The sequence below is a fragment of the Mustela nigripes genome, chromosome 16, assembly GCF_022355385.1.
Source record: "Mustela nigripes isolate SB6536 chromosome 16, MUSNIG.SB6536, whole genome shotgun sequence".
NCBI classification, from domain to species: Eukaryota; Metazoa; Chordata; class Mammalia; order Carnivora; family Mustelidae; genus Mustela; species Mustela nigripes.
Genome location: NC_081572.1, coordinates 5,571,173 through 5,591,969, shown reverse-complemented (window position 1 = coordinate 5,591,969; position 20,797 = coordinate 5,571,173). Strand labels below are relative to the sequence as shown.

Genomic DNA, 20,797 nt, shown 5'->3' with positions numbered 1-20,797 from the left:
ACTGCGGCCATGGCTGAGAGTGAGGGCAGCTCCCCCGGCCCGGCCGGGCTCTGTCGTTACTCCTTAGGATCATCACGTGACTGATGAGTACCTTTCCTTGTCTTTTCTCCCGTGTCTGTTGGCTCCTCTGTGTCTTGGCTGTGTGTGTGTGTGTGTGTGTGGTCCCCTGGGGCCCACATGCTCATTGATTTGGGTGTGGCATCTGTGTGTGTGGCCTGGGCTGCCTCCTGGAATCTGCTGGTTCCTGGGTGTTCCGGCTGGGCTTTGTGCCTTGTGCCTACCTGAAGAAGGGATCGGGGAGGTGCTGGAGAAGGAAGACTGCATGCAGGCCCTGAGCGGCCAGATCTTCATGGGCATGGTGTCCTCCCAGTACCAGGCCCGGCTGGACATCGTGCGCCTCATCGACGGGCTGGTCAACGCATGCATCCGCTTTGTCTACTTCTCTCTGGAGGATGAGCTCAAAAGCAAGGTGGGGCGGGATGCCTGGGTGGCTCAGTGGGTTAAGCAGCTGCCTTCGGCTCAGGTCATGATCCCAGCATCCTGGGATCGAGTCCCACAACGGGCTCCTTGCTCCATAGGGAGCCTGCTTCTCCCTCTGCCTCTGCCTGCCACTTTGTCTGCCTGTGCTCTCTCTCTCTCTCTCTCTCTCTCTGACAAATAAATAAATAAAATCTTTAAAAAAAAAAAAAGCAAGGTGGGGGGGAGAGCCGCCCCCCTCTGCCTCCGCTGACCCTTTCTCCCGTGGGCCTGTGGGTCTGTCTGTTCACCGGCATCTTTCTTGTGCAGGTATTTGCAGAAAAGATGGGCCTGGAGACAGGCTGGAACTGCCACATCTCCCTGACGCCCAATGGTGACATGCCCGGCTCTGAGATCCCCCCCTCCAGCCCTAGCCATGCTGGCTCCCTGCATGACGACCTGAACCAGGGTGAGGGCACGGGTTTGGGGCAGGGACGAGGTGGGTGGGGGCGGTTCTAGAAGGAGCCTCTGTAGATCCTCCGTTGGAAAATGGCCCTCGTCTCCCTGTGGTCACAACAGCTGACAGTGGAGGAGACCAGAAGCAGGAAGTTCTCTGCCATCTTCAGGGCAAGAAAAGGCCCTCAGAAGGCTGACTCCAAGGTGAAGGACAGGTTTTCATCCCACAGTGTCTCGCGATGATGCGGAAGGGCTCCTTCTGATGGAGGAGGAGGGTCACTCAGACCTCATTAGCTTCCAGCCCACGGACAGCGACCTCCCCAGCTTCTTGGAGGACTGCAACCGGGTAGGATGGCAGGGCCCGTGCCCCTTGGCCCTCCGAGATAGCTGACTGACCGGCCCAGAGAAAGGAGGGAGGGAGGGAGCCTTCTCCCGACCCTGCGGCGGCGACTGACGTCTCCGCTCTGTCCAGGCCAAGCTGCCGCGCGGCATCCACCAGGTGCGCCCCCACTTGCAGAACATCGACAACGTGCCCCTGCTCGTACCGCTGTTCACCGACTGTACCCCCGAGAGTGAGTCTGCTAAGGAGGCCCAGGCTCCCTGTGGGCTCTGCAGGAAGAGTCCCATGCGGGGGGTGGGGGGTGGCTGAGCAACCTGAGCTGGGAGGGGGCGTGCCCTTTCTATCGAGACTTAAGGGACTGCTTGAGGGGAGGACCATCTCCAAAGCGGGGCCTGCTCCCCCTACCCCATCTCCTGCTCTCCTACCCTGTGGGTCTCTGCCCAGAGCCTCACACAGGGCCCCAGACGCCTGACTCTTGTGCTCCCCGACTCTGCCCCCTCAGCCATGTGTGAGATGATCAAGATCATGCAGGAGTATGGGGAGGTGACCTGCTGCCTGGGCAGCTCTGCCAATCTAAGGAACAGTTGCCTTTTCCTCCAGAGTGACATCAGGTCAGGGGGACGCCCGAGTTTGGGGGCTCGCGTGGGTGGGACTGGGGCACATTCGTGGCTGATCTTGCTAGGGTTGGGACCAGCAGACTGGGCATGGTGGGGAGAGGGGGAGAGGGTGCTCGCCTCCTCCCATGGGATACGGGATGTTTGCAGAGTGTAGCTGATGGCTTTCCCCCTCCACCGAGCAGCATTGCCCTGGATCCCCTGTACCCATCCCGCTGCTCCTGGGAGACCTTTGGTTACGCCACCAGCACCAGCATGGCCCAGGCCTCGGATGGCCTTTCTCCCCTCCAGCTCTCGGGGCAGCTCAACAGCCTGCCCTGCTCCCTGACCTTTCGCCAGGAGGAGACCATCAGCATCATCCGGCTCATTGAGCAGGTGGGGGCTCGGGCTGGCACAGCAGGCAGGGAAGGGAGGGCTGCGCGGAGTGGGCAGGAGTGACACAGGATCCGTCTGGGCTCCCAGGGGTTGATTTCCCTCCCAGAGAGGCTCACTGGCCTCCACCCTTTCCTAGCAGGAGCCTCTGGGGCATCTGGCTCTTGGCTAAGATTTGTCAGCTGTAGGCCCGGCCACACTCTGTCCCTTCCGGTCCCTAGGCGCGGCACGCCACCTACGGCATTCGAAAGTGCTTCCTCTTCCTGCTGCAATGCCAGCTGACGCTCGTGGTCATCCAGGTGAGCGGAGGCCTGCCTTGGCACCGGCCCGCCCCACCCGCTCCTCCACCCAAGGTCCGGCTGAGAGTTGGGGGCGGTCGGCTGGGAGGATGTGGCACGGCCTAGGGGGGCCCTGGCCTCTGTGGAACCCCGGGGCCTTTGGAGCTGACCCATCAGCAGGATATAAGCCCCTGGGGCCCCAGCTCCTCTAGGCATCTGTCTGGGCATGGGGCAAGGCAGCCGTGGGGCTCCTGGCATCCTACTATTGGCCAGAGCCTAATCCTGCTTCCTGGCTCTCCTGGTCTAGTTCCTGTCTTGCCTGGTTCAGCTGCCGCCACTGCTGAGCACCACAGACATCCTGTGGCTGTCCTGCTTTTGCTACCCGCTGCTCAGGTGAGAGCTGTGCCATCCATCCTGGTCCAGGCGGGTGGGGCTGGGACAGCATGAGCAGCTTCAAGGAGCCCAGGTCCCCCTCCTCAGTGCTTATGACCCCCTGGCACAGGAGACGCTGGCGGGGGTGGGGAGGCCAGGGGGGACCCTCCCTTGTCTTGTCCCATCTTCCCCTAGGCCTGCCCTCACTCCCAAAACTGCCGAAAGGCTTCCCACATGGGAATTGATGGACAGAAGGTCACAGTGCCCACCCTTCACCAAGTCCCTCCTTTTCAGCATCTCTCTGCTGGGGAAGCCCCCCCACAGCTCCATCATGTCTATGGCCACAGGGAAGAACCTTCAGTCCATTCCTAAGAAGGTAGGCAATGTGGAGCCCTGTGGGCCTGGGCCTTCGCTGAGGAACGTGGGTACCAAGGGGGCCGGGCCTTGGGGGACGGAGAGGGGCTTCGGTCACAACGTCCCTCAACCGAAGGGTGGTGGCTGTACAGAGCTGGGAAGGATCCTCTCCCCACCCGGCCTACCCAGTTCCCTCCCAAAGAGCCTGCGCAGCCCCGGGCCCGGGGGGCCACCCCAGGAGTGACGGGCCTCCCTTCGTTCTGCAGACCCAGCACTACTTCCTGCTCTGCTTCTTGCTGAAATTTAGCCTCACCATCAGCTCGTGCCTCGTCTGCTTTGGCTTCACGCTGCAGAGCTTCTGTGACAGCTCCCGGGCCCGCAACCTCACCAACTGCTCGTCCATCATGCTGCCCAGGTGCGGCCTGCCCGCCCCTCCCCACCCGCCACCACCCGCTTCCCCGGGGCCCAGCGTGGGGCTGAGTCCACCCCTTGCTTTGGCAGTGGCGCAGACACAGCTCCCGCCTGGTTTGACGACTTTGCCAACGGGCTGCTGACGGCTCAGAAGCTCACCGCCGCCCTGATCGTCCTGCACACGGGTGAGGGGCTCCCCGGGAGGAGGGGCTGGTGGGGGCTAGAGGGTCGCCCTGGGGGCAAAGCCTCGGGTTGGGGGTGGGGTGTCTGACGCACCCCCCCCCCCCACTGACCCCGTTTTCTCCAGTCTTCATTTCCATCACCCACGTGCATCGCACCAAGCCCCTGTGGCGAAAGAGCCCCTTGACCAACCTCTGGTGGGCCGTGACCGTGCCCGTGGTGTGAGTATCTGCAGATGGATGTGGGGGAGGGGCCTTTGGCAGGACTGGGGTCAGAAATCCTGCTTCAGGGGGCTGAGCCGGAGGTCGGACGGTGCCCTCCTTGAGCTACTTGTACTGAGAACGGCAGGGAAGGAAGCCAGAGGCTCACATGGGGGCTACCGCCTCTCCCTGCAGCCTGCTGGGCCAGGTGGTCCAGACGGCAGTGGACCTGCAGCTGTGGACAGACAGGGACAGCCCTGTCCACTTTGGCCTGGATGACGTGCCTCTGCTGACTTGGCTCCTGGGCTGCCTGTCCCTGGTCCTTGTGGTGGTGACCAACGAGGTCGTGAAGCTGCATGAGATTCGGTGAGCCACCAACGGGGCACTCCCTCTGGGCTCAGGCTCATTCTTTGGGCCTGTGACCTCCCAGGCATGGCTCCCCTGCTTGCCTCCGCTGCCTGGACTTCCCTCCTCATCTGGGGTCCTGCCCTGTCCCTGGTCTGGGCTCCTGCTCTAACCCAGGCTCTTACTTCCTGCCCAACCAGGGTCCGGGTTCGCTACCAGAAGCGGCAGAAACTGCAGTTTGAGACTAAGCTGGGCATGAACTCCCCCTTCTGAGCCATCGGCCACCGTGGTCCTCACTGCCCTGGTCCTGGGGCTAGAGCCAGACCGGTTTCTGAGTCTGGGGAGTTGGTATCCATGAATGTTTCAGGGTTTCCTCTCGCACCCCATGGCACGGGAGGGCCAGCTCAGCATCTGACACAACTGTCATCCTGACCCCCAGGACTTACTGTGGAGGAGCTGGTGAGCCGTGGCCTTGGCATCAGGACAGTCTGGTCTTGAATGTACAACCTTGTGCATTGTACAACCTTGTACAACCAATGTGCACTTAGCAGAGGAGCCCTTAGCCTCCGCCACCCGAGGGCTGCCCCCTTTAAGGTCTCTTAGCCCAAGGCCCTCTACTCTCGGGTCTCCAGGCAGAGCCATGAACCTGGTGGGGCCAGGACCTAAGTGGCAACAGCCGTGGGAGGTCCAGACAGGTCACTGTGGAAGGCAGCAGCCTACCTGCACCCCGCCTGTCTTCCTGGGGTAAGGGCCTGGAGGTGGTCGAGTACTTCCCTCCCTTTGTGAGGGAGCCTCACGCTCAGACCTGAAGATGCAAACCCCCTGCCGTGCCCTGGCACCTCTCCCTGTGCCCGTCTTCAAGCTGGCCTGGCACGTCAGTCTTGGAGACACGGCCCAGGTTTCCTTTTGGCCCTCTGCCCTAGTTCTCCTTGTGAGAATGTTTTTACTGGTGTATATTTTTTACTGGAAATGAGCCTTTTAGGAATGAATGTAGACTGGTTTGTATTAAAACTTGTAAACTGCTTAAGAAAAATCTGTGGCTGGTCCATGAGGCAGCCACTCCGGGGCCCACCCAAGGCTTTGGCTGGTGAGGTTGCCCCAAAGGGAGGGGAGGGCCCAAACCTTGCTCCTTCCCCACTGGTAGGAGCCCTCAGGCCTGGCCTAGGCAAGAACCCAGGGCTCAGAGGTCCGTGGCACAGATCCAAACACAGCCAGATCACGTGGAATGACACTTTCATTGGGGTTAGTTGGGATAAGAGGTTAATAGTTACAGAGCGGGGCCTGGGCCATCCAGATCAGGCTTCCAGCCCCGAGGCGAGCCGTGCGCACTCTCGCCATGGTCCGCGGCCCCCCGTCCCCATGTCCTCTCAGGTGGTTATAGATAGAATAAATTTCATTTAAAATATATGCATTTCTCTCTGCTTAAAAAATAACATTTACAGTTGAAAAGGTTTGGACTTTGGGGATCTGTTAATCCCACTGGCCCCACCCCCGCCACCTTTGCCTCACTGAGGGCAGGCACAGGCAGGAGCAGGGGTGGGCGGCCACCACCGCGGAGACCAGGTCCCTGGCCGCTTATTTACATGTCCCGTGAACACCTGTGTGGAGCCGGTCAGACACACAGCCTTCTCCAGCCTCCGCGTGTGCCCGGACAGCACAGCAGGTGCCAAGAGGTCCTCAGCACTGGAGACCCTGGAGGTGGGGGAGGGCAGAGGGAGCCCCCCAGGAGCCCGGCCGCCACCTTTGTCCCCGGGCGGAAGCTCTTGCCAGGGTCCCTGTCCACAGGCCAGGGCTGACTGGTCAGGTCACACCAGGAGGGGACTCCGCTGAGATGTCCGCTTCTGCTTCCGTGGAGACGACCCTGGCTCTGACAGCATGAGCTTCTGTGCGGGGGTTCGAAGGCCGCAGATGCTACAGGTCGCGAGGGGCGCGGCTGAAGGTCACCAGGGGCTCAGTCCAGCATGGCGTCCAGCTGGTTGGCCAGGGCGTCAAACATGGTGCTGATGTCATCCAGAATGTGCTTGGTGGAGGTGCCGGGAGGGCTGCAGCAGGGGAGGGAGCGGGTCAGAGCAGAGACTGGGCCGTGGTGGGCAGGGGCTGTGCCTGCATTCCCGGCCGGTGCCAAGCACCTAGTGTGTCTTCTCCGGGCCCTTCGGTGAGGGCGCTCAGGCTCGGGGGAGCTGAGGTGCTCGAGCTGACGTGCCTCTCAGTGGCAGCCGCCAGGATCCCCCACAGGTCAGATATGGGTGACTTCAGAGCCCTGGCTCCTCCGGTCCCAGTAAGGGTCGCCCCAGCCTCAGGATCGGTCTGCTCCCCCCGTCCCCCGCCGACATTCCCAGGACCCGGGGAAGAGGAGTTAGGGGGGAGCTGTTCCTGCGCTGCACCCCTCTCCCTCCCCGCCCAGCACCCAGCACGCCTCACCCCTCTCGCTCCTCAGCGCCTATGCTCTTCTCTGCCGCCCTCAGTGCAGCTGCCAGGGATGAGCTGGTCTGTTCCAGCCTCTGCTGGGCCCGGCCAGAGCCCGCAGCCCCAGTGCTCTCAGGCCTCGGGGGCGGCACAGGGCGGGGGCCAAGCCGGGGAGCCAGCTTAGGGCCAGAAAATGCCAGCTGGGTGCAGGCCACAGACACAGGCTTGGGGGCTGTTCCTGCAGAGACAAAAAGGTTGGCTGTGACTCAAGAGGGGCTGGACGCAACCCTTGGAAACAACACCCCACCCTGCGGGCCCCTCCTCATACCTGCACCGGGCACCTTGATGAGGGCTGCAGGGGAAGCAGGGGGCTCCGTCTCCCCAGGTTGCCCACCACCTGCCGAGTTCTCCAGAGCAGGCCCGGGGCTGGGGGCCACAGGGGGCTGGGCTGGGAGGCCGGGAGAAAGAGGCTCTGGAGCTCCCTGAGTTGGAAGGCTGCTGGGGTCAGGCCGGGGAGGGCTGGGAGCTGCTGAGGAGGAGGGGGGCTCCCCGGGGGGCTGGGAGGGCAGGGAGGCAGAAGCGCTGGGTGTAGCACCGGCCACCCCGAAGGCCAGAAGTGCCGTCTGCAGTGGCTCTCTCTCCCGGCATTTGGGCCTCCGCTTAACAGTGTCTGACTCTGTGAGGTTGAAATCCAGGCCAGCGGGCACAGGTGCCTCCCGGGATGGGGGTCCCGCTGGCTTCGGCCGCTGTTTGATGGTCAGGTTCCCCTCCTCCGCAAATGGGAGTCCCTCCCCTGAGCTGCCCCGAGATGGGGGCGTCCCCTCCGGCCCTGGTTCTTCCTCCTCTGTGTCCGACACGGGGCCAGCTGGGGCGGGCGGGCTTGGGGGCTCCAAGGGGCCGGCTGGTTCGCTCAGTGTTCGCCTTCGGGGCACAGAGGCCCCCTCCTTAGGTCCTGGGCTCCCATCTACAGGAGGAGGCTCCGTGGGGGGGCCAGAGACGGAGCTGAGGCGCTTAGGGGGTGGGGGTGGCGGGCCTTTGCGTCGGGCACGGAGGGCGAAGGACTGGCTGCGGGGAGCCCCTCGCGCTGGGGTCGGGCTAGGGCTGGTCCGCGCTAGGGCACTGCGTCCCGGCCGCCGGGTGAGGGTGGCGTAGCTGCCCAAGGCACTGCCTACCGACCCTTCGGCCTCCCCCTCTGCTTCCCCATCCTCAGGGCCAGGGCGGCTCAGGCTGTGGGACCGGCGCTTGGGCCGAGGTGGGTCTGGAGGGGTCGCAGGGGGACCAGCCAAATACGAAAAGGCACGAGGTGCGCCTGGAGGTGGCCCTGGGGCTGGGCTGGAGGGTGAGCCCTGGGGATACATAAACACATAAGGGGGGGCCCCCTGGCCAGGAAGTGGGGAACAAAGCTTAGGGGGCCGCTCTGTGCCCTCTGGAAGGTTCCTCTCCTGTGGGGTCCCAGGGTCTCCGCCACCGGGCTGGGGGGTAGGCTGTTCCTGTGAATGACCGGACCCTCGTGAGCGTGCTCCAATGCTCTCCTGGCTGGGGGAGCGGGCAGGGGGCAGGGGGAGGGGCTCAGGGCCACCCCCTGCCATGGCTGCCTGCAGCTCTGGGCTTAGCTCGCTGCCCTGGAAGGTGAGGAGGCGTGGGCCAGCTGCAGCCGGACCGTCCCCATTCTCCAGCCCCTCGATAGCCATCAGCTCTGGGCCTCTGGCGAGCCGGCGGCCGCCCTCCGCTGGGGCCTCCCCCTGCAGTAGGCCCCGCCGCAGCTCGGCCAGCCGCTTTACTCCCAGCATGAGCTTCTTCTGATGACCTGAGAGGGGAGGGGTAGAGGCCACAGGGTCAGCTGGGGCTGCAAAGGGCCACTCCAGTCGCTCTTGGCCCCCATGCTCCCTCCTGGGTTTGAACCCTGCACTGCTTCAGAGCCCCTTGGAGGCACGCGGGGGGCCCAGTCAGGAGGCCCCAGGGCAGTTCTCACCGAGCTTGTTGACGCCGATCTCTTGCAGCTCCTCCCAGGTGAGGTCGGCCACCAGCCCCATGGAGTCGTAGCCGCTGCTCACCAGGTGCTTGTGGTACTGCGGCAGCCCCAGCGCACACAGCCACTCCCGCAGGTCCACCTGGAAAAGCACGCCAGCCTCAGCGCCCCGGCGAGGAAGGGCCCCGATGGCCACAGCTGAGGCTGGGAGCCGAGAATGGCCCCTGCTTACCGGGATGTAGTTGGGCAGCCATTCGGCGATGCTGAGCTGTGCGATCTCGGAGGCAATCTTCTTCCTGTGGCCAGGCTTGGTCACGCCGATGGCCGTCAGGTCCTGTCACACAGACTCCTGCCATCAGGCCCCCCCACCCCCCCAGCCACCTCCCACTGGGCTCTCTGCCGCCCTCCTGCCGTGGCACCCACCTCGGGAGTCATCCGGCTGATAGTTGGCACGTCGTAGCCAGCCTGCAGAAAGTGGGTGGTGTAACCTTCCAGCTGGAACTCACTGAGCCAGTTATGAATGGCCTGGGCATCCTGCGGCACGGGGGCAGAGGCCGAAGTTAACAGAGCAGCGTGTGCTGAGGCAGAGCCGAGGCTGCGGCCCAGCCTCCCCGGGGCGCCCGGCCTGAGGCCCGTCCACACCACCGCACCGCCGGGGCTCGCAGCCCACTTCTGGGCAGGGCTCTCACCTTCCCCTCCAGCAGCTGCTCCGGCCTCACGTCCTGGGTGAAGAGCTGCTCCCCGGAGCGGTAGTTGGTCAGAGGGCGGTGGCTCAGGTTGTCTTCAGGAGGGAGAGAGAGAGGGAATCAGAAGGAGCACACTGGAGGGGTGTCGACCCAGGTACCATGTGCCTCTCCTACCTGCCAGGGATGGGGGGTGCAGTCCCGGCAGCACCTGGTCCTCTCCTGTGGAAGGCAGCGGCTGGAGACAGGGAAGGAGCGACTCAGCATGTGAGGAGCCGACAGCAGCAGGGACAGCTCTGTCCCGCTCCCCACGCCCCCTCCCTCCTCCTCCTCCTCCCTCCCACCTGGGCGTTCTCGATCAGAAGGCCAGTGCCATGGCCGTTGGTGCCCTCGGAACTCTGCCCGCTGCCAGCGCTGCGGATGCTGCCCACGCTGCCCTCGCTGCCCACGCTATTCCTGTCACCTGCTGCAGGGGCGCAAGCAAAGGGGTTAGAGCCCCAGCTGGCCCCGCCAACAGCGGACTGGCAGCTTGCCACAGCCAGACGCCCACCCCAGTGCCCAGCACTGCCCTCTGGGAGGGCGTACCTGGGCTGTCTGGGCTGAGGCCCACCCGAGGGAGCTGGCCATAGGTCAAAGGGTGTAGGGGGTCCTCAGCAGGGGGCTGCGGTGTCCGAGAGAAGCCTGGGCGTAGGGGGGTGGGGGCCGATGGGAGGCGGGGTGCGAGGACGCCCACCCGCTTGCTGACCACCTCCACGATGCCTGGAGGGAAGTAGCCCACACGGTCCGTGCCCCTCTGGCTCTCGTGGATGTGGCCCTTCCAGCGGCCGTCGGGATGCTGTTCCAGCACCTGGGGCAGATGAGGCATCGGGGAGACGAGGACAGCGATCACTTCCTGCCCCAAACACGGGCAGGCAGCCGGCCCTACAGCCACAGTCCAGCTCCTCCGCTCCCCATGAGCGGCTGATGCCCGAGTGCACCCACAGCTCTGCCCTTCCTACCGGCACCCAGCCCAGCCCTCAGCATGCCTCCTGGGCATACACAGGACAGTCCCAGCGTCAGCCTGGGTTCAAATCCCAATGCTGGTGTTTGCCGCGGGGTCTCAGGCCAAACACTTTAATTTCTCTACGACTCAGTTTTATCATGCCCAGAAAGGAAACAGTTAAATAGCACCTACTTTACCCAGGGCGGGAGGAAGTCAATAAGAGAGTTAAGGAAAGACCTTAGCAGGTGCCCATGCAAGTGACAGCAATCGTTGGTGCTAGCAAAGGAACGCCCGCACCGGGTCCTCACCGTGATGACGTCCCCTGCACGGACGTTGAGAGCAGTGGGATCGTGGAGGTTCCAAAAATCCTTGAGTGCCCGGACCTTCAGGATCCCCGAGGCCTCTGAGAGAAAAGGCAGGGCAGGGCATCATCTGAGGGTCCCTAGGGTGTCTTCCCGCCCATCATGTCCCCTTCACAACCCTCCTCCAGGTTCCTGGAGTCCCCTAACCAGCCCTGGTTTGGGAGCATGACATCTCGCTCCTGGGACACTGTTCCTGTCTCCCTTCCTAGTCCCCACGGGAGTGGCTCCGGACACCCAACCTGGGCAGGGTCTTCTCTCATGCACACTCACCCCGCAGGAGCTGCTTGATTTCGCGGCTGGCCTGGGAGGTGGTGAACTGATTCACGATGTCCAGCGCCGTCTGGTTATACGTGTTCCGAATGTTCACGTCCACCCCGCCCTGGGAGCCCAGCACAGCGTGAGCAGGCACGAAGCGCTCTGCTTGCCATCTCCCCCAGTCCTCACCACCACCCGGAGGTGAACAGTGAATACCGTTTTCAACTTTTACAGATACAGAAACCGGAAGCTCAGAGATAGGGTTGAAGATGAACTCAAGATCACACGGCTGGTGAGAGGCAGAACCAGGGCTCGAACCAGGTCTGTCTGCTGTCCAGCCACAAGGCCGCGGCCCACCCAAAAGCCACGTTGTTGGTGGAGACCCCCTCCCGTGCCTCCCCAGCTGTCCCTCGCCGCAGCCCCCAGCGGGGGGAGGGGTGAAGGCACCCACACCCACCTCCAGAAGCAGCCGCACCACCTCTGTCTTGCCGTACAGCGCAGCCTCGTGGAGTGCTGTGCCGGTCTTGGTCTGGCGGTTGATCTCGATCCCAGCTCTAAGGAGCTGCCTGTGGATTGGGGGGGGGCGGCAAGTTGCAGGGGTGATGGGGGGCAGGAGAGGAAGCAGATTGCCGGGGGGCTGGGAGAGTGACCCAGAGCCCGAGAGAAGAGGGCCACAGGGCAGGGCACTGATGGGACATCACCCATTCCGCAGGAAGGGGATGAGGAAGTGGGGGGGGGGGCAGTGGGTACCTGATGACCTCTCTGTGGCCATTCTTGGCAGCCAAGTGCAAGGGCGTGGTGTAGTTGGGGTCACAGGGGTCCTTGGCCTCACCCTCCAGCAGTGCCACACACAAGTGACTATTCAGTAGCAGCTGGGCCACCTGTGGCAAGCAGCACCCAGACAGGTCTTTCTCCTGAGATTCCCCCGTCCCCGCCCCACAGTTGCCCAGGACCTAGTACCCCAAGTACTAGGTACTAAGTACCCCTAGTACCCCTCACCTTGAGCCGCCCAAACTCGCAGGCCAGATCCAGGGGCGTCTTCTTCGCCTTGTTGACCAGGCACGGGTTGGACTGATGCTGGAGGAGCATTTCTGACTAGGGTGGAGGAAGCTGAGTGAGGGGTCTGGCCCGGCCAGCCCCCCCGCCCCCACCAACCCCCCGGCTCTGGCACCCCTCACGGGGAGGCAGGCTCACATACCACTTCGTAGTGTCCGTACTGGGCGGCCAGATGCAGCGGGATCTGCCCGTCCAGCGAGGCGGCGTTGACGGCGGCGGAGGCACGCAGAAGCAGCCGCACGGGCTCCAGCCGGCCCTGCCAGGCTGCGTAGTGCAGCGGGCGCATGCCTGCACAGGGGAAAGGGATCTGGGGACGTCCTGGGACGCTGCGGGGGTGGGCGAGGGCACTGGGCAGTCTGGAGTCACCCCAGCTGCAGGGGGAGGCAGATCCAAGGGGAAGGGCTGCTGGTTCGGTTGTGTGGGGCTGAAGTCGGAATCCCACCTGGCCCCCATGGGGGGTCTCAGGGCAGGAAGGCAAGCTGAGCCTCCTCACTTGGATAACGGGGCATCAGAACCACCCCCAGCTCCCCCAGAAGGCCATGAAGATGAAAAAGAGCCAGGGAAGCTATGCGACACGTATTAGCACTGCTAGGATGTGGCGGGGCAGACTCTGACCACAGGGTGTGGCCAGGGAGCACCCTGGGGTCTCACCATTGCTGTCCTTAATGTCCACGGTGGCCTGAGCCTCCAGCAGCAAGGCTATGAGCTCCAGGCTGCCCCCCAAGGCGGCATGGTGGAGAGCAGAGAATCTGGTGTGGCGGGACACAAGGGAGGGGTGTCCGCTGAGTGGTCCCCCACCCCCCCCAAATCCTGCTCCTCCACACCAGACCCGTCCCGGAGGCTGGCAGGGCTGAGCGACTTGCCCACTGTGGCCTCGCTCCCCCACCCTGCCAGCCCTGCCGTGGGAGTGCGGAGCAGCCGGCCTACAGCATGAAAGGGCTCAGTGTCTGGGCTGAGAGGCCTGTTTGTCTGGCCTCCCCCCCCCCCCCCAGCCAGCCCAGGGGAGGGGGCCGTGGGAGCAGGAGCCTCAGGGCTCCTGCCCTCTGGGGAGAAAAGGGGGCCTAGCAGGAATCTGACCCAGGAGGCCCCTCGGAGAGGCACCGGGCTCCCTCCCCTCACTCGAGGACAGCTCCACACGCAGGAGGGTGGGGAGGAACCAGGGCTCTCAGCAAACACGATTCAAGGGCCAAGTTTGAGAGGGTTAGGGACTCTAGGGGCCAGGTCTTTCCCCTTACCCCTCCCCCAGCCCACAGCTCTTGAGAGGGGTAGGGGCTCACCCGTCAGCGTCCTGGTAGTTGACATTGAGTCTCTTCGTGGAGCCGAGGAGCTCTGCGGGATGGGAGCAGAGGGCATCAGGACACTCTAGAATGATCTGCTCCCACCTGTATCCTGACGAGTTGTCCCTCCCCACGATTCCCCAATCCAGCTGACCTCTTGGTGTGCAAGAAAGAGCCTGCCCCATGGCCCTTTGGCTGTCCTGTCCCTAGAGCTCCTCACCCGGCCCACTGGCCCATCCGCTCCAGAGTGCCCAGCGCAGGAGCCGCAGCAGGGGCCTGGCTTCCCCCGGCCCCCAGCCCAGCTTGTTTATAGGGCCAAAGAGGGCGGAAAAGGGGGGCACTGGCATGCATGCCCTCACTGGACAGGCCCACGAGCACATGGTTAGCATTCCTGCCTGAGCGGGCCAAGGAGAGTCTCATTGTCTCCCTGGGCTGAGGGGGCTGACGGAGAGAGGAGAGGGGCACCAGATGCTGGAGGGGAGCAGGGCAGATGCCGGGGCTGGACCCTTATGGGCGCACCGCAGAGGGGGCCATCGCCCTTCGGCGCACCTTACACGTGAGCCATTACCGTCCACGTGCTGTCCTCCAGCAAAACTGGTATAGCTCCCGCCCCCTGCCACGGCCACCGCTCCTGTCAGGGGAGTAACTGCTGATTCTGCACCCACATGCTCCCGGCAGAGAGGTCCACGCCCCACGGAGAGGGCTCTCTGCTGGGTGACGGCCAGAGAAGCCAGGGGCACAGGCAGGACACTGGTCCATCCCCCTGCCGGGAAGGGTGACAGGATTCAGGCAGGTGTGCTCCAGGTACTGGCCAGGGTACAGGAGGGGGCGGTCCTTGGTGAGTGCTGGGAGAGGAAGAGGAATGTCTGTCGCAGGCGGCCGGTCTCCTACTGCAACCCACCCCTGCTGGGAAGGAGGAGGCCTGGTTCAACCGGGGCTGGGCAGGGTGCCAAGCATGCTGGTCCAGGCCTGCCCTCCGGGCCCTAGTGGGCCCCAGAACACCCCAGCAAGACAGGGCCTCATTCCAACAGGCAGGGATCAGCTCGGGGGTGAGGAGCATGGGAGGGGGAGAGAGGGGACAGCTACATTTAGGACCGAGCCGAGGTGCACTACACGCTACAGGGAAAAGGTAAATACAGAGCTGGGCGGTGATGGAGGGGTGAGGAGGTGGGGGCCGCTGGCAAGAAACAGAGGCCTCTCTGCCTTCCTCTAGCCCCCTCACAAAGTCCTTGTCACACAGAGCCAGTTAGGGAAGGAGAGGGGCTTTTAGGAGCAGGAAGTGTGTGGTTCCAAGTCTCCCCCTTACTGGCTGAGTGACCTTGGGCAGCCATGGGACCTCTGTGAGCAACACTGAGGACTACGAGGTCGGCAGGAAGGAGAAAGTCCCTCCACCTGCTGCCAGGCCTGGCCAGTCTGGGATGGGGCAGCTCCGCAGCGAGATACAGTCCCTCTGGGGAGTGGCAGGACAATGTGACAGGAGGGACAGACAGGAACAGGGGCAGGGCCAGGCTGGGTGGCTCTGTTCTTTCCAGAACAATGGCCGGAAAGGCGGTGGGGGAGAGAAGCTCAGAGTGACTGGGCTAGGGACCTTGGCTGGAGGGAGGAGGGTCCTGGTTGCTGGCAGCGGCTCCAGCCACTTCCCCTGCCGGGCAGCCTTCTTCCCGACCTGGCTCTGGGGGTGGAGGGGTCGCTCCTGATTTAGGCTCAGGCAAAGGATGTGAGCTCACTGGGCCACCCTCGGCCCACTCTGTTTCCTCTGGCCAGAAAAGGAGACAGTTGGGAAAAGGGAGCAGGGGAGGGAGCGAGGGAGGGCAGGGGCAAGGCCAGGGCAACCGCGCCCTTCCCCCTCCCAGCCACCTGCTCCCTCAAGAGGACCAGGGTGGGCAGGGAATGCCAACCCCCAAAGGCACCAGAGAGCAAGTGCAGGAGGCTGAGGGAGCATCTCTCTCTGGCCAGCCAGAAGGCTCCAGCCACCTACCAGAAGGAAAAAGGGGAGCCCTGACACCTCCCCTTCGATCAGTTTCCTTTGCCCCCCTGTGACATGGAGCAGGAATTCCCGGCTTCCCTTCGGAGGACTGCTTTAGAGTCACCTGGAGAACTTTCTGATTCACACGGTCTCAAGATCTCTGTGACGATTCTAATTCTGCGGGGGGAACAGGGAATCTGCACTTTCAGAACAGCCACTGGGTAATTCTGATGGGCAGCTAAGTGAAGGAGCAGAGGGGAGAGGACAGGAACTTGACTCTGATCTGCCCCATAATGGCTGTGTGACCTTGGGCAACTCGCTAATCCTCTCTGAGTGTCAGTTTCTTTATCTGTAAAGCAGATACAGATATACCAATTTCACAGGAAATCGAGGACTTAGGATATTTCGTAAACTATAAGGTCTGCAAACATCACCCTGTGATCTTTCTGCTCCAGCTTTCCCTGCTTCTCCGAGGACTAGGAGGGGAGGCTCTGTGTCAAGGCTTCACAAGGAATCACAGGACCCTGTCACTCTGTGCCTGGTGCCTACACAATGTGCAAGTCCCCTTTGGGGCTGACGGAAGGAATCTCTTCCCCTCCCTGCATTTCCCCTGGGGCACGGGGCACGTTCCTGGAGCCTAGCTATGAGGCTCCCACCACCAGCGTCCAGATCCCACCTGCCTGCCCTCCTCTAGGGCCTCACTGTGAGGCCCCAGAACTGGGAGGCCCGCAGCAGCTCACCCAAGGCCCTACTGGGCAGGTCGCCAAAAATAACACAGAGGTGAAGGGAGGAGGGGGAGGGGCTCCCACCCTTGGGCCTCCGGGGCCCTCCTAGGACCTCTTTGGCACCTTCCTTCCACTGTGCTCGCCCCATATCCACTTCCCCAGGGCACAGAGGCCATACCACCTGGCCTTCCTCCCGGCCGCAGCCAAGCTCCCATACCCTGGCTCTCTTGCCCTGGTGTACAGGTGGGTAAACACACATGTGCATGACTCCCAGGCCCTGCAAATCAATCCTCTGGCACCCCAAACTCCCAGGTGTGGTTGAGGATAATTAGTTGTCTTCACGTAGTCACGGGGGCCCCTTCTTGTGCACAGGGCCAAGGTGTGTCTCGAGGCTAGAGCCCCAGCACTCTGAGGGAACCCTCCCTCCCCCCCCCCCCCCCCCCCCCCCGCGGGGGGGGCCCCCCCCCCCCCCCCCCCCCCGCCCCAGTCTGGTGGCAGGAGCTACCTCATGTCCCTACTGGTCTCGAAACTCAGGGGACAAATCCAGTGTTCTCTTAGGACAGCTCAGAGAACTCAACCTTAAAGCCCAGAGGTTGGAGGTGGGGGGGGACATCTCACCACAGAGGTACCCAAGAAATGGGGTTCAGGTGTGGCCACTCATGCATGGAGCCCCCACAACCCTGTCAAGGGTTTTGGAGAAACTTCTAGAAAGTTAGCTTTGGCCACACACACCCCCAGCGACACAGGCAGCTAAGTCAAGGGAAAGGGGCTTTAGCAAGCGCTGAGATAGTGATCAACTTTGCTTTAAGCAGTAGAGCTCTTTTTAAAAGCTATCTTCTGGGCATCCCCATTAAGCTGTCATAAATAAACATTTGCTGTTGCTGAACTGGGGGGTGAGCTTGGAACCGCTGCTTTTCAATCTTTCCCAACCCCACTGCCAGAAATCTCTTGCTTCCAAAGAATACATCAGCAAAACCACCTGCTAAAGACCACTCTACAATGGCAGGAATTTCAGTCTGTTTTATCCACTGCTGCCACATAATGGCCTGGTGCCTAGAACAAAGCCTGGCACACAGTTGGTGCTCAAAAACACTCAAACGAATGTATTTCAACCCATTCACTTTACATGTGAGGAAACTGAGGCCCAGAGAGGCTAAGTGATTTGCCTAAGGATACACAGCAAGGGGTAACCCAACTTCCTCTGTGGCTGTCCCATAGAGGCATTTCTTACAGAACAGACAGTCCTCCCACCCCCAAAACCCCAGATCACAGTGACCCCCACCCAAGCCTCTCTCTATAGCCTGAGCACTCAGGGCAGGGTCTCAGCTAGACAGTCACCCCACCAAGCACTCACTTGTCTTTGCGGCCTTGACCTTAGCCACCAGTTTCTGCACACCAGTCACATCTCCGTTCTTGACGGCGAGGATCAAGTCCTGTTCACGACCCATTCCGGTCCCTGGGCTGGGCTCTGGGATCAGGAGTCCAGGCAGAGGCAGGAAAACTTCAGGTCTAAGCCAAGGCGTCAGGGTGCCATGCCTTGGCCCGTTGGAGGCCCAGGAGTCCTGGGGAAGCGAGTCTGGTTTCCCAAGCAGTGGGCTTCTTGTTAGGCACTGATGGGTACTCCCTCAAAGTGTTTCATGAGCAGCCATCACAAGCAGGAAAACCGATTTCTGAGGGGGTGGAGGCCACGTGGAAACCTGGACAGAGACCTTCGTGCAGTGTCTGACGGCCCAGGGATGGGCTGGGACGGGGCACGAGAATCTTCCTGGCGTGGCTCGGGAGCACCGATGCCCACCCAGAGCGCAGTCAGCATTCCCTTGGGCAGCAGCAGTAGACAAGTCTCGGGGGTCTGGAAAAAGGTGCAGTGCCTCTGCTGAGGGTCCAGGCCTGCGAGGGTCCCAGAAGCAGGGCTCAGAAGTGTAGGACAGGGGTTCTAGGGAGCCCCCCAAACCACCCTCGCTGCCCTTCAGAGTCAAGGAAGGGCCAAGCCACTCAAAGGGGGGGGGGGAGACAGCTGCCAGGCATGAGAGGAGTATTTGGGGGGAGGCGGTGACTTTCTGGGAGAGGGAGGCTGAGTCACTGAGGCCCCAGGGCACCTGGCAGCACCTCAACCTGGGGCAGGAGGGGCCCTGGCAGCACGACACACAGAGGCAGGCTGGGCCAGCAGCCTGTTCTCCACAGCCCCGGGCTCTGACACCCACAGACAACTGGTGGGCCAGAAGGTGGGGCCTGGAAGGGTCACACACAGGCAGACAGGCAAGGGTCACTCCCTGTGGAAGGTGCCTGCCCCAGACTCCTCCCAATCTAAGCTTTACTATAATAGCTGGATGCCCTAGCCCCAGGCTCTTTAAGTATTCAGAGCGCGGAGTGGGGAGCTTATAGCTCCCCATTTCTGGCAGGGGTCTGACTGCTGGACTGGGAGGCTTTACAGCACCTGTTGCTGACCCATCCTCACCCCTTGTACGGGATGGGGTTAGCAGCGGGGTGCAGAACAGACACAAGAGCTGGGGCGTGCTGGCAGAAGGGGCTGCCTGGCCCCCCAAGCCTGAACCTGAGGCCCGGAGCCCCGACTTCGCTGCAGAAAAGCTTACGTCAGTTCTCAGTGGCCAGGAATTTGTTGCCCGAGCCCTGTGGCATGAGACCCGTGCAGGCCTGGGGCCCTAGCTGGGGTCTCCTTACTCCTAGAAGGTCCCAAGCCCAACCCAAATGGCACTCCTGATCTTGCCCGCAGCCGACACAGGAGGAGGACGCCCCTGGTAGTGCTTGGGGTCGGGCTGGCTCCCCCGCCCCCCGGAATGCCCGTCCAGCGCCGCGCAATCCCCCCAACCCAGCCCAACCCGGGCCGACCCGGGGAACAAAGCGGCAGGAGCGACCGGGAGAGCCCAGCGCCGGAGGGATTGATGCGGGAGGACGGAACAGGGGCGCGAAGAGGACGGAAGGAGCAGAGAGACGAAGGCTCCCGCCGATCTCGAAAGAAAAGTTAGTTTGTGCCCGCCCTCAAAGGTGCTGACCCCCCGCGCAGGCCCCGCAGTCTCACCTCTCCCAGCTGCCCCGCCGGGGGTCTGGCTGGCCCTGCTCGGTCCCTGGCACTCTGGACCGTGGCTCCCACTGCCCCCCTTACCCCTTTTCTCCTCCTTCTCCTCCTTTTCCAAGACCGGCTCGGCACCTCCCGCAGGAAATCCCGCCCCTCCCCCCTCCCTCCCGCCGGATCGGGAGCGGAGGGACTGTCCCGGCCGCGCAGTCGACCTGTCAGTCAGCGCCTGCGGCCCCGCCCCCATCCGTACCAGACCCCGCCCCCACCGCTCTCGTCCGCCCCGGGCACGCTGGCCGGGTCAGCGCATGCGCCCAGGTGAGGCGGCGTGGTAAGGGAGAGTGCGAGCCCTGCCTCCCGGCCTGCGGAGCCACCGCGACCTGGGGCCCTAGAGTTCAAACCCAAGGGCGAGATGCCCTGTTTATGATTGAATGGGAGAAAAGACGTGATGTGAAGGGTTCTGGAAACCGAGTCCTGGGGACGCCACTTGGGAAGCCCCCGCTCTTTTTAGCCCCTCGCCCCTCCTGGGATTTCCACGTTGACCTCCGCCCGCGACCGGAGCCGCCGACCCGCATCCGCTGGTTGGAGCAATGGTGCCACCTAGCGGACTATGTCGGAGCGGACCATGGTGGCGGCGGCGGCGGGGACCCCAGCCTCGAGGGGGTGCTAATGACAGGCTGGAGTGGCGCTTCAGCACCATCGTGGGCCGGACAGCTCCTCCCGCCCCCCAGCCTTCAAAACCCGGCTTCCGAGCCCCTCGGAAGGGATCCAACGGAAGACCCAGAAGGAACTCCGAACCTACCCAGACCGCATCTGACTGCCCCCGGTGGCCAGTCTGCGAGGCTGGACTGTGGGAAGCTACAACTCTCCCTTCTTTTAAATCCTCCCTCTCCTGCCTGAGTGGTGGAGACTAAGGACCGGCTCATTGGCCAGATCGTGTCCTCCATCACGGCCTCCCTGCGCTTCGACGGGGCCCTCAACGTGGACCTCACGGAGTTCCAGACCAACCTGGTGCCCTACCCCCGCATCCATTTCCCCCTGGTGACCTACGCCCCCATCGTCTCGGCCGAGAAAGCGTACCATGAGCAGCTGTCAGTGGCAGAGATCACCAACGCCTGCTTCGAGCCCTCCAACCAGATGGTCAAGTGTGACCCTCGCCATGGCAAATACATGGCCTGCTGCATGCTATACCGCGGGGAAGTGGTGCCCAAAGATGTAAACGCCGCCATCGCTGCTATCAAGACCAAGCGCACCATCCAGTTTGTGGACTGGTGTCCCACAGGTTTCAAGGTTGGCATTAACTACCAGCCCCCCACTGTGGTGCCCGGGGGTGACCTGGCCAAGGTGCAGCGGGCCGTGTGCATGCTGAGCAACACCACAGCCATCGCCGAGGCCTGGGCCCGCCTCGACCACAAGTTTGACCTGATGTATGCCAAACGGGCCTTTGTGCACTGGTACGTGGGCGAGGGCATGGAGGAAGGAGAGTTCTCAGAGGCCCGGGAGGACCTGGCCGCCTTAGAGAAGGATTATGAAGAAGTGGGAACAGAGTCTATGGACGGCGAAGATGAAAGTGAGGAGTTCTAGGGTGTCCTGGCCCCTGCAATGCCCGGCCTCTCTACCTGGTTTTGTATTTCTCGTTCCACTGTTTCCCTAACCCCCTACCAATACAGTCAGTGTTGCCAAAAAAAAAAAAAAAAAAAAAAGCCT

The 20,797-nt window shown here is 62.7% G+C and overlaps 3 protein-coding genes across 6 annotated transcripts in view; 2 read left to right on the top strand and 1 right to left on the bottom strand.

Moving 5' to 3' along the window:
* Positions 1 to 5,783, top strand: part of TMEM94 (transmembrane protein 94) — a 19,996-nt gene extending 14,213 nt beyond the window's left edge. The window contains exons 18-31 of one of the 2 annotated variants that reach the window (XM_059379368.1): positions 291 to 469; positions 787 to 925; positions 1,143 to 1,258; positions 1,385 to 1,484; positions 1,755 to 1,863; positions 2,052 to 2,241; positions 2,460 to 2,537; positions 2,824 to 2,909; positions 3,183 to 3,264; positions 3,509 to 3,657; positions 3,744 to 3,838; positions 3,961 to 4,054; positions 4,229 to 4,399; positions 4,579 to 5,783. In XM_059379368.1, coding sequence (XP_059235351.1) covers positions 291 to 469; positions 787 to 925; positions 1,143 to 1,258; positions 1,385 to 1,484; positions 1,755 to 1,863; positions 2,052 to 2,241; positions 2,460 to 2,537; positions 2,824 to 2,909; positions 3,183 to 3,264; positions 3,509 to 3,657; positions 3,744 to 3,838; positions 3,961 to 4,054; positions 4,229 to 4,399; positions 4,579 to 4,651 — 1,661 coding nt within the window. In that variant the 3' untranslated portion in view covers positions 4,652 to 5,783. Of the gene's footprint in view, positions 1 to 287; positions 470 to 786; positions 926 to 1,142; positions 1,259 to 1,384; positions 1,485 to 1,754; positions 1,864 to 2,051; positions 2,242 to 2,459; positions 2,538 to 2,823; positions 2,910 to 3,182; positions 3,265 to 3,508; positions 3,658 to 3,743; positions 3,839 to 3,960; positions 4,055 to 4,228; positions 4,400 to 4,578 lie in introns of both variants that reach the window. The other variant, XM_059379367.1, reaches the window with a different exon arrangement.
* CASKIN2 (CASK interacting protein 2) lies at positions 5,595 to 19,239 on the bottom strand. 3 transcript variants are annotated; one of them, XM_059379369.1, is made up of 20 exons: positions 19,097 to 19,239; positions 17,414 to 17,946; positions 13,369 to 13,420; positions 12,743 to 12,840; positions 12,234 to 12,379; positions 12,035 to 12,130; positions 11,786 to 11,916; positions 11,493 to 11,601; positions 11,051 to 11,159; positions 10,727 to 10,821; positions 10,022 to 10,283; positions 9,781 to 9,902; positions 9,614 to 9,674; positions 9,443 to 9,534; positions 9,177 to 9,287; positions 8,986 to 9,087; positions 8,757 to 8,895; positions 7,113 to 8,591; positions 6,800 to 7,022; positions 5,595 to 6,420 (listed from the first exon to the last, which is right to left on the bottom strand). In XM_059379369.1, the coding sequence occupies exons 2-20, from the start codon at positions 17,505 to 17,507 to the stop codon at positions 6,330 to 6,332; spliced, it is 3,612 nt and encodes a 1,203-aa protein (XP_059235352.1). In that variant the 5' UTR covers positions 17,508 to 17,946; positions 19,097 to 19,239; the 3' UTR covers positions 5,595 to 6,329. The 3 variants fall into 3 exon arrangements, with proteins under 3 accessions (XP_059235352.1, XP_059235353.1, XP_059235354.1); XM_059379370.1 differs by having other exon boundaries at positions 17,414 to 17,908; XM_059379371.1 differs by having other exon boundaries at positions 19,181 to 19,201.
* Positions 18,855 to 20,797, top strand: LOC132004098 (tubulin alpha chain-like). Its single transcript, XM_059380170.1, has 4 exons — positions 18,855 to 19,038; positions 19,235 to 19,408; positions 19,602 to 19,766; positions 19,992 to 20,797. The coding sequence occupies exons 1-4, from the start codon at positions 18,855 to 18,857 to the stop codon at positions 20,672 to 20,674; spliced, it is 1,206 nt and encodes a 401-aa protein (XP_059236153.1). The 3' UTR covers positions 20,675 to 20,797.